The sequence below is a fragment of the Numenius arquata genome, chromosome 11 (genome assembly GCF_964106895.1).
Source record: "Numenius arquata chromosome 11, bNumArq3.hap1.1, whole genome shotgun sequence".
In the NCBI taxonomy this organism is placed as follows: Eukaryota; Metazoa; Chordata; class Aves; order Charadriiformes; family Scolopacidae; genus Numenius; species Numenius arquata.
In genome coordinates, this window is record NC_133586.1 from 3,967,720 (window position 1) to 3,979,753 (window position 12,034).

At 39.2% G+C, this 12,034-nt stretch overlaps 1 protein-coding gene across 1 annotated transcript in view; it reads left to right on the top strand.

Annotated features, from left to right (window-relative positions):
- The first annotated feature begins 1,809 nt into the window (after positions 1-1,809).
- Positions 1,810-12,034, top strand: part of CERS3 (ceramide synthase 3) — a 38,165-nt gene continuing 27,940 nt past the window's right edge. Inside the window, exons 1-2 of the mRNA XM_074155665.1 lie at positions 1,810-1,838; positions 10,685-10,867. Coding sequence (XP_074011766.1) covers positions 10,686-10,867 — 182 coding nt within the window. The 5' untranslated portion in view covers positions 1,810-1,838; position 10,685. The remainder of the gene's footprint in view (positions 1,839-10,684; positions 10,868-12,034) is intronic.

Sequence of the window (12,034 nt, forward strand, 5' to 3'; positions counted from 1 at the left end):
AAGATAAGTACTATGAAAGTGCAGCGATAATTGAAAGGTCAGTGGGCAGCTTTGATCAAGAGGGTATGGTTAGCTTCTTATTTACCATGTAATATCTTTAATCTTGTAATAGAGTCCTACGTAGGTGGTGAGTGCTACCTAACCAATGCTCCTTGAAAAAGTATGTAAAAACATCTTTTCCCGTTTTATTATTTGTACCAGCCCCACATTTGCTCCAGTCAGACAAGCATTTTTTTTGCAATCTAGTGTAACAATGAAGAAATTGTGGATTAAGGCATAATAAAGAGGTGTTTCTGCCAATTACGTATTACATTACTGGCACAGTATTAGCCAAGCGATAGATGAATCAGCTTGCTCTAGGCTTTCCTAATTGGCAAAGTGTTCCTAAATGTTCTGCTTGGTTCATACTAGTGGTTCAGATGTGGGAAAGTATGGAGATAATTTAAAGCAACAGCAAACCCGTAATACTACCTTTCTGAAATAATCCTTCATGTTTAATATTTCTCTGGTGCATCAGTTCATTGAATACTGCTCCCAGTTTTATGGAAGACCTTGCAATAGCTGCAAAATATAATACCAAAAAAAAAAAAAAAGGAAAAAGTAGCTATATGAACAAAACCCAACTTTCCTCTGGGCAAATAAAGGAACAGAATCCAAATATTGTCAGGGTCACTTCTTTTATTGCAGTCTTATGGATTATGATGAAAGTTTCAGTATACTCAAAAGGAGTTGTGAAAATTAAGACTGGGTGGGGAACTTCAGTGTTATTTACACAGACACCATCTGTGGTTTGGGAAGTCTATGAGCCTCAAACTACTAAAGGCTGGGGGTATCATCGGTTACTATTTTGTGTTTATTTTGTTCTTGGACTCTTCTGTAGTCATCCACTTTTAACTTCCTTCATAGACAGTATGCTTGGCGAGGTGAAACTTCGACGTGTCTGTTCCTATTTCATGGGTTGCTGTTTGCTGACTGCAAGCAGGAAGAAAGGGCTGAGGTTTCTCTGCTCCTGGCTTGTCAGTGAGGCTCTCTCCTTCCTTTTGAACAACATTAAGGTGTCCAGCCCACCAGAATGCTAAGTAGTGCCAACAGTTCTGCGTTCTGGTACTCATTATTTGAAACTGGGGGGAGCTGGTAAGGAGTGACTTTCAGCCTTATTCCTTAGTTATGGAATTTATTAAAAAAAATAAAATTAAAGATCACAGGGTTAAGTAAAATTTCCACGTTCATGTAGTATCTCTAATCAAACATACACTCAATGTATGTTGCCCTCTGCTTTGGGAATTTCAAAAACTCTACTTTATATCTTCTGAGGAACTAGAACACTTTCCATAAAACAGTTGATTGAAGCTGGAAGTATTCCTGAGGCAGGCCAATAGGAGCAGAAACCTTTCTCTAACTTTATTTAAAAACCCCTACTTCATCTAATAATGCATCTAAAAACGTGAGTGTGAAGGGATGCATTTGGGGTTTCCTTTTCTGCACAATCAGCAGGCGCAGCATCCACCCATGCATGTATAGAGCGCTATAAGTTGAGACGAACTCTCATCGCGCAACAAAATACCATGTGACTTCAAACGTTTCTTCATCTACTATGTTGAAACAAGCGCAAGGGAAGGCACTCGGCATTACTGCTTCCCGAGTTTCACCGAGTGGATACATATGACATCAGGATTGCCTTCAGTCAGAAATCTTGAACTGCAGCTTTGCTGGGTGGGTCTTTGAAGAATTTGAAAGAGTTCTGTAGATTGGGCGTGTTTACCTTTGACAAAGTAGTGAGGGTAATGCCTCTTCCCTGCTAATGTGCTTATGTTCTCTTTGGCTGCAACATCATAAAGGTAGGAATCTCTTTTTCTTTCTTTTTTTTTTTTTTTTTTTTCTGTTCTATGGGGTTTTTTGTGTTCTGTTTTCCCCCTTCCTCCCTCCATCAGATTACGGTCTGAACTGTTAGCATGTGCTGGTCTCTAACATCATCTGTTTTATAAGGGAAAATTAGAGTAACTCTTTGATAGTCTTCAGATAAAGAGTGGGATAGGTGGTAATGAGATCTTATTTGTTGCTACTAAGTATTCCAACCTATGAGAACTGCTTTTTATTTTAGAGAAAAGTAGTACAGGTTGCAGTAGTCGTTTTGCTTTTCTACTACTTGTATCATTATTCTATTAAGTGCTTTTAAGATCACTTCTTTCTGAACTGGAAGGGAGGAAAGTTTATTAACAGGAAAAATAATGTTAGCTAATGATGTAAAAGATTGCATAAAACCCCTTGAATTAAAATTGCTTGAAAAAGCTAGTTCTAATTTTGGTCTGTAAAATGCTAAGAAAAAAATGTTCTGTAAGCAATTCAGTTTAACAGAGGTTTTAATAAGACTTACCTGTTGAAGATCTGAAGAAGCTAGTGCTTATAAATAATACATTTAAACAAGCTGCCAGAAAGGGTTCTTTCATAGTAATGCTATAACATTCAGATGGAGGAATCCCATTCATTGGTTTTCCTCTTTTTGTAATGTATTTTTAGCTAGCTTCCTAGCATGGGTCTTATCTTCAGCTGGGTGCCACTGTTGGTGAAGAAGCTATGCTGGTACACCTTTAGGTGAAGGTCTCTCTTGCATTTGTTAGGACATGAAAAGGATGCCAAACAGTGGCTGAAATAATGAAATACCAGTTATGTTCTGGCTCCTCCTTTAGTTGTCTCTGTGGGTGGAGAGTGTCTGGGCAGGTTAAACTGCAAAGGAGGGGATAACCAACAGGAGGAGAACTGAGAACAGTGTAGCGCAATAGACTTGGTTTAACTGTTCAGGGTGGTGTAGAGATCATTAAACTCAATGTACAAATTTGAGCCCCTGCGTGTAAGTGACAGCTGAAGACCCTGTTTCAGGAAGCTGCAAATTGGACAGTTTCCCGGAGTGCGAATACACCAACCCTGTCCCTTTCCCTACCTCCCAAGGGCTAATTTAAAACTTTGAGTCATCCACTGCCCAGGTGGAGAAGCCAACAGCCTTTGCCTCTGCACCCTCAGGTCCTCTCTCTGGTTCCTTACTCTTCTGTTGTCTCCACATGTTTTGTGGTACTGTTGTACTTCTAATAATGTGCTTATCCTGGCCACTGTGTTACCCGTTCTGCTCTATTCTTCTCTGCCCTTAACCCTTTCCTTAAATTAGTGACCAAGAAGGCTCACGACTGGTAAAATCTCCATAGCTTAGCATTTTAAGTTAGGCTTTGGATTTTTATTTCAAATAAAATTTTGGTAAACTACAAAAAATAATTATTTTTGCATCTTTCCCCAATAGTAATAATTTGAAGAAAACTGTCATACTTAAAAAGATTTTTCCTTACATTTTGACAAGTGTTACTAACAAGTTCTTGAAGCAATTGTTGTTGTCTCTCTAGGTCTGTTAAAACTTTTTATGAATTAAGCATGTGTTAAAAACCAGTGTTTTGGATAGAGTGGTGTTTGTTATTTTTTTTTAAAGAACTATTTTTTTTTACCTCTAAGTTATTTCATAGCTCTTTATCTAACACTATCAATGTTATGGATTTTTAAAGCTTAAAATCAGATATAGTTTGCACTGTAACTGTACAGTGTGAGAACTGTATTTCACTTTCCTCAGCTATCTGCAATCAGGTAAAACCATTTTAGCTGGTCAAAAGTGATTTACCTTTAAGTAGAGACAGCATGGTAACTCTCACCCAGAAAATGAATTCTTTCAAACAGTTCTGATTCTCTTTCCCTCAGAGAACAGAGAAAAATATTATAAAACTCGCTTGCCACCTTAATTGAGATTTAATCAAAGTGCCTGATACAATAGAAGCCAAGTTACAAGGTAATGTGATAGAATAGTAAAAGAAGTAAAATACTCTTAATTGCCCTATAACTAGGCCGTTGAACTGTTTACAGTTGAGATTTTTATAAGACGGGGAGTAAACCTGAAGTTAAAGGTCTCATAGCAATCTTAATTTGTTTTATGTGTATGGAGTATTTCAGTGTTTCATCATAAGAACCTCTATAGTCCCACAGCTCTTGTATTCTGTGTTACCACAGGTTGTAGAAGAGTTCGTTCTTGACTGGTGAGATACCATTCTTGCTGTGACTTGGGTTGTGTGGAATTTAACTGGAATCGTGTTTTCACATTTGGATGAATAAGGTGAGAAAAGATGAGATGCAAAGAGATGGTAGAATGAACCAAATATCCTTCATTCAGTTCTTTCCTCCACCGACCATAGTTCAAACCCTTTATGCCAATTAGGCACAAAACACTGTTTGATCAAATGGAAAAGACAGCGCCAAGAAGCAGGAATAAGCAATGTCTCCAACTGGCAGACACTTACAACTAATAACTGATGCCTGAATGAATGTGTTTGTGTGTTAAAAAAAACAGTGGAGGTCAGGGTTCCTCTTAGTGCCTTAGGGACTAGTAATATTTTTTTAGCATAAAAAATTATCAGTGGAAAAGCTAATCTGGCATCGCATCCTGCCATTTTTCAAACTTGCGAGTTGCAAGTGTGTCCAGAAGATGTATAAAGCAGCTGTTGTACATTTGAAAGGCTGTATGGCACAATATCAACTGTCAACACTTGCATGAATACTAAACTATTAACAAGTTATTGTTTGTACTTCTGGGGTTTTTTTGATTTTTATTAAAACTCACTTTTCTGTGCTATTGGGATTTGTTTTTTTTTTTAAAAGGTACCTCTTAGGTAGTGCTTCTGCTGTCTTCAACAGGAAAAAGGTTGCACAACTGTGAGCGACAAAATGCAGGTCCCCTATTTTTTTCTCCTGTTTCACGATGGTGGTAGTAGGGGATTCTTTAAAGAATGTGCTACCCACTTTTAGCAGATTACAGATCTGCTGCTGAAACTTGTGTGTTAATTGTTGCGTGTATTGCTTAGTCTTAAGCAAAAGCAAAACCAAAACCACCCAAGATATGGTGGATCTGATCTTTACTTACTCCTTCAAACCACTTTGGTTTAATGTTGATGATTAACAGCGTGGAACAGCTTTGCTATCTCTTGGTATCTGAGACTTGATTTTTTATTTATTTATTTTTTTTTCCCAACAGTCGTTGCACCAGCTTTACTAGTTCTACCAAATGAGGAGAGAAATAGAAGAATTACGTTATTCTTGCTTTTTGCTGATTTCATTCTTTTCCTGTTAAACCTTCAGTAGATGGTCTGATAAGATGCTTAGAGAAATTAAGGTTTCTTTCACTGGCATGTTTTTGTTAATGAATTTTGGGTTTTCTGATTTATCCAGTAAATAAGGATAAGAAATCATCCCAACACATCCTTCAAACCTGGATATCGCCTTCTCTTCATTCTGGTTTTGGAAATTCAGTTTTTGCAAGCGAGAGCTTTTGCTCCGAGAACACAATCAAAACTTTGGCTCTGTTTCTTCTTATTCATTCCCCAGGCTGCAGCAGCCAGAAATTCCACTTCAAAGCAGCTCCTGATTTTGTTTTTCAAAAAGTAGCCATGTAGCTTTTCTCAAACCAAAAATTGTCCCTTTTTGCTTAATGGCATTAAAAATAGCAGATTTTTTTTAAAAAAAAAAAAAAGAATATATCAAGGATCCAAGGAACAGAGCTTTGAAAGAGGCTTCACATTGGTACTTCCCAACTCTGTAGGCTTCCCTTTAATTATAAAGGTTGTAGTCCTGAAGTAATCATTCCTGATTTTCTTGTTTTGCCCTAGCCTATTTAAAACTAGATTAGCCTACAGAGGAGATCTTTCCTCAGCAAGGAGGCGATTGGATTTCTTCATTCAGAGTATTTAATTTCCAAGATACAGGGGGAATTTCCAGTTTTCTAAAATAGCTTTATTTTACTGTTAGACTGACTTCTGGAGCAATGGCAATGACTTCAGTTTCATCAGTGAAAATAATACTGGTGCTGCTGGTGTATGGATAGGAATCTGGGAAGAAGCAGAGTTGGTTTTTTTCACTGTAGGTTGGGCAGAATGTGGGTCACTTGGCTGTTGTCATTTCTTACTCACTCGACACATTTTGCTGCTTGCTTGGTGCTGTTACGAGCAGTAAGGAAAAAAGTCTCTGAGCTCAGCACTCCCAGCAAGGGGAGGTTCAGGCTGGCTAGGCTTTCAAGTTTCTTGTTAGAGCTGGTCCCAAATCAGGACAAGCTGGGCCTTTACATCTGCTGCTCAGTCTTCGGAAGCAGAGTGTGTTTAGGGAGGATAACAACTTGTGACAGTTTATGCAAACTGAAAAGATCAGCTGCCTTTGAAATCCAATATCTACAGCCTGATCCCAGCACTGGAACTGGTTGCCACCACTTGTGGTTACACTGGAACATATGCCTTTGTGTAGTAACAAGCTCCTGACAAAAGTAAGTGTACTCTAGTTTTACGCTGATATAGTTGGGAAACAAACCTGGGTCCCAAGGACTTCAGTTATGACGCTTCTCGGAGGCGAAAATTTCTCGGCAGCATAAAATGAGCCTGTTACAAAACACAGTGCACTCACCCAAGTGATAAGAAACTGGTTCTCCTGTTTCCCACCCAGATTTCAGGGACTATATGAGGAAACACCCGTCTACCTCACCATCACTGCTCATAGCCCCTGGGTGGCAGAAGGGACAGCTGAAAGACTTCTACCTATTTATTAGCCACTTCCACAAAAGGACCTGTGGTGGAGGCCTTCCTCTCCCTGCTCACGCTATGGGTGCTTGGAAGAGGAGTTCTCAGTGTAAGATTCTATGGCCAAGGGGTTACTGGCCTTCCTAGCCTATTAGGATTTAACAAGTTGCCTAAATTCTTTTGGTTAAAACCAAAACTAAACAGTATAGACAACATAATTTAAAATACGTAAGTGTTTGAGGTTGGTTTATATGTAATGTGCCAGAACAATAGCATTTGTGGAGACAAACCCTTTTTTTCCAGAAAAAGTTGTGTGCAAATAATAATGGGAAGATTTTCTCTGCTGTGGCGCTGGCAATGTGCCTTTAACCTGGTGTGGTCCAAAGGCAGGGTTTGGTCTCTCTGGCCATTCACACTCTGCCTGGTGAGTTGACACAGATGTGGGATTAGGGGTTCTGAGAAGGCACAATTGTTCAGGCAGCTGCTAATGAGAAGGAGGAGAGATCAGCAAATGGCAGCTAAGGGTTTCTATCAGACAAACCTCACTAGAGACAAATGACCTGTGTGCTTTCTGTCTGTCTCCTTTTCTCCATCCTCTGGCCTCTTCTTTCACGATTTACACAGCCATTGTTTAGGATCAAAAGGATTCAAAGTAAATAATTTAGAATGAAGTGGTCAAGTCATAGTGTGGAGAAAGCTGATAATGAGGATTAGCATTTGGGACAGCGGTTGCTGTAGATGTGGTGAGTAAACCCTAGATCTGGATTATTTGAGTTGGTGATGCTGTGGGAGTGTTCAAAGAACCTTTTTGCAGAGGGGATGGGATAGTAGATGGGTTCATCTTTAAAAGTGTAATTGAGTTCCAACACTAATTTTAATTCTAGGAAGTAGCAAATAGGTATTTGTGGAGGAGGAGACGATAAATATAGCTAGCACAGAATTATTCCTGGTTAGTTTGCCTTGGGTGGTGCTTCCTGAGATGGAGACTTCTGTCAGGTATCAGCATCCTTTTCATACAGAAGAACGTACCAAATATGTGTGGGTTTCCTGAGAAATCTCTCAGGAAGCTCATAGGGCCACGGCTTGTTTGTAGTACAGGAGAAGAGAATCTTGCTTGTATATGAAATATGCAACAAAATAGTATTTATGGAGTTTCTGTATGTTTCAGGATCTCCATGATTTGAGGAGGGATAAAACTACTCAATCACAGAGCCACAGCTGTCAGCCGTTTAAGAGCAAAAAGGGCAGAAACTGTAAAATGCTCAGGTCACTGCTGCTGAGGTGTGTTTGGAAGGACTTCCTCACCTTCCAGGTGCTCCAGGAACCTCATGATAAGAACTGAAGCTGAAGGGAGACAGGAGAACAGTTCAACTACTTAAACAGCTGCTATTAGGAAGATGGAAATCTCCAAGATTGCCCAGGGAATGGCCTGATTTGCTGCAGTGAAAACACAGGTTGAATGTAGGGTGAACATCCAATTTAAAGGTAATGAAACATAAGAACAGGCCACAGATTAATGCGGAATCTCATCAACAGTTCTCTAAGAATTACTTGGACAGCATTCGTCAGGGATAGTCTAACCCCCCGTGTACCAGGCAAGACTTGGGAGAAATACAGGGGATTACGCAAGAAGGAGTTTCAGAGAACCCACCTTTCTGTCAGGAAGGTTTTCTACTGAAATCTGTGGACTGTGGACCCCAAATCCCAGAATTCCCTTACATTTTAAGATTAAGCATATGGTTATGAGCTTAGTTTAATAGAGATGTATTAATTAGTTTAATTAAGACTTGAGAAGGTAGTTATGTGGTAAGGCATAACTGTGTGAAAAGAAAACATGAATTAGTGAAATTCCAAGAATCCAATATGAAAACATACATTACTGTTTTTTTCTAGGATTTAGGTATTTTGGGTGCATATTTAGTCACAACCCATCTTGCCGTAGTCCAACTATTAGTGCTCTTTCCACTGTGTTATAATAGACTGCCCTGGTTTTATTACAGTTACAGTTTGCGATAGTCTGCAATGCACAGTCTAGTTTAAAAGATATAGATATATTAGGAAAGAGAACTGTGTAATGAGTCTCTCCTCTGGTGTTTTGGGGCTGTTCGTCTGCAAGCCTTTCTGTCTGACCTAAAATGTCACGTTTCAAAGCCTTGCTTCATTATCATGGCGCCTGCTAGCTCTAGTTAAGGGTCTGTTAGCAGCCCCATTATAAATCCCTACTTCCAGGAGTTTATAATTCTGCAGTAAAAAATTGCTCTAGGCTGAAATGGCATATAAAGTCTCGGTGGAGGAACAATTGCAATTTCTCCCTCCTTTATTTTTGCATTTGCTTATACATACACAATTCATTCAGTAGGTTTTTACTGTCCCCTTTTGGCATTTAAAAAGATTAAATGGCTGGGTTATTAATATTTTAATGCTGACTACTGTGCTTGGCCAGTAAATTGATTCACAGTGTCTGTTAACCCAGCTCTGGTCGATGGATACGAGTCACCGTTTCACAAACCTGCTGCAAAGCTTTGGCTTACTGGAAACAGCCCAGTGTGGATCGTGGCGATGGTTCGTTAGCTATTGATTAAGCTGGGCTTCAGAGCCAGCCCTGCCTGAATCTGGGAAGCCAGGTTGAGTGCACGAAGCTGAGTGTCCTGATCCAGCACGTGTGGAAGCTACGTGTGGCTGCAGGCAAAGCTAAAGTCGTGTGGCCCCTGCTCAAATGTAGAGGAACATGAAAGGGCCTGAACCACTGTCTGTCCTCAGCATGATTTGATCTTATCGCTTGATCCTATACAAATGTATTACTGTGAGATCTTCTGATGGGACATCTAATGCAATGAGGAGACTTGGTTGAAATTCTCCCAGCTCAACTGTTTCTTCCCTGAAACTATGTTCAGTGAAACCAGTTATTTCCTTTTTTTTTTTGTCCTGGTTTACAGGAAGTTTTATTATGGAAAAAGTTATTTAAATGTATTACTTCTAGAAGTTATAGAAAAATTGCTTATTTCAGCCTTATGGAAAACATTATAGTAACTTCTATTTTTATTTGATTTTAGGATATTTTTATAGGACATACAACATGCTTGTACTGTAAAGACCTTACAACTAAATGAGGGATAACAGAAATCTCTAAATATAAAACATAGAATGCAAAGGTTAAAAATGACACTTTTACAGGAATGAAATGTTTTGGTTTAAGTGAGTGTTGGTTTTTTTACTTTCAAGAACTGATTTTAGACATTTTGTTCCGATCTAGGATTTAGTCACAGTTAAATCATAGTATTCCCTGCAAATCCCCAAAAAAGCTTGCTGTGCACTGGTGTTTGCAAAATCAGGATCAAGGTGGATATTGCTGTTAGCATATTAAGCAGCAGTAATTCAACAGCGAAATGTCTTCACTGTTATGGCACTGAGTCACAATCTGGACTTTCTCATTTCGTTTCTACCCTTCCAACCACTTAAATTTAATTCATGAAGGAAGCCTGGGGAAGATCACTTCTCTTTAGTATCTTTTGTGTATTGTTCTGATAGATTATAAATGATTATTGCAAAAAATTTGACCAGGCACTAAGCAGTCTGGTGGGAGTGACTGAAATGAGATAGCAGATTACCTCCAGCCCTGCAGATTTCAAAGCCCCTGCATTGGTTTATACCAGCTCAAAATTTAGATCTATTAGTTTAGCTTCTGCTGTATTATAATCCCACCTGCATGGTCTAAACCAAAGGGATTTCAACTTCCTCTAACTGATTTTTTTTTTTTTTTAAATCTTATTTTTTCTCCCTGTGAAAATGGACTTTCCTGGCTCTAGCTGTTTGCTGTTGATACAGTCTGGGGACACTTGAGCATCTTTCCAGTGCCTGCAGGGTCCCTGTAGAGTGCCTCTGCTGGACCTGCAACACCAGTGCAACCCATGCAGGCCAGGACAGCTTGTTCTCGTGGGACCCAATCCTCATCTCCTATTTGCTTGTACCTTACCTTTAAGAAATGTCCTGCCAGCTGGGAACCACTGTTCTACACAACAAGGTTCAAATGTTTTATTTCATGTATTTTCTTTTTAATACATCAGGAATAATTTTCAATTATCTCTTTATTTGCTTAGCATGGCACACATATTAAAGACGCTCAACAGCTGGTTCTGGTGGGAGAATATCTGGATGCCTATCAATTGCACATGGGAACATTTTGTAGACCGTGAGGGACTTGTCTTTCCAAAACCACATCAATTATATGCCACAATACCATATGCTTTTGTATTGCTGGTTATCCGATTCTTCAGTGAAAGGTAAGAAACATAAACACATTTCATGCTAATGTTAATCCTCATTAATGCTAACAAATTTTAAAAAAATAAGGTATCTTTAGATCAATGTTCTTATGTTTTTATAAAGGAGGATTAGTTGGTGGTTTGCTAGAAAGATCTAGTACAGATAATAGGACAGGTGAAAAATGGGGAAATATTTTCACTATTAGGAACATGTGGCTGTGGTCCAATCTAGAAGGAAAAGATTTCTATCTAGCTCTTCTAGAACAGCATTTGGATAATTCTAGTTATCTCCTTTCATTAGAGATACAATTAATACAAACTCATTTGGATTTCCTTTTGCTTTTTCTCCTTCGGTGGATGGGTAGAGGTATTTGTCCTCCAAACCAAACTTCTCCTTTCGTTTGGTCCTCCACCAGAACACTTGTGTGAGGCTGATAGATCCCAGGTGTTTAGTTGTAGCAAAACTAGGCAGACTGGAGAGATCTCAAAGTTTCCTGTGAACATTTTATGCAGATCTAGTAATGCTGATTCCTTATTTTTTCTCACTTTGGCACTGAAAGATGGATTGCTGCTGCAGCTGGAATCTTGTGGGACCAGCAGAGGTTGGCTCCACAGAAGAAAGCTACAAATATATTAAGATTTGCAGTGCTTTGACTTATTTATTTGTGCATTTTTTTGCTTGACTTTTTTTTTTTTTTGCTCTAAAGGATGTGATTAGTAGGTTTTTATAATCATTTCAGGATAGAATGAGGAAATTTGGAATGTCTTAAGTTGGACAAACTTAAAACAGAACCAGATAAGATCATTCATGTAAGAGATCAAAAGTAATTTGGGTCATATGTTTATAACCATCCACAGTGTCTCCTGGGTAAATACTTGCCCAACTGTGTCTCACTGCGCTGCTATTGGAAATCGCTCATGTGAATAATTAGCCCACACATCTGGCCTGCAGTGAGTCTGCCCATGAATGAGGAAAACCGACTGCTGCTATGAGTAATAAGGAATCAATTGCTGATATCAGCAGGAGGGGGGGGGGAGGGGGGCAGGGGGCTTTTTCAGAAAAGCCTGCCTGAGTAGAAGAGTGAAGCATTTGGCATGCTCTGCAGCGATTTGTATTGAAAAGTGGAAGAGAAGCCTTCAGTCTGTGGGGGAGTTGCTGTGTGCCACAGGCTGGAGGCCTCAAGC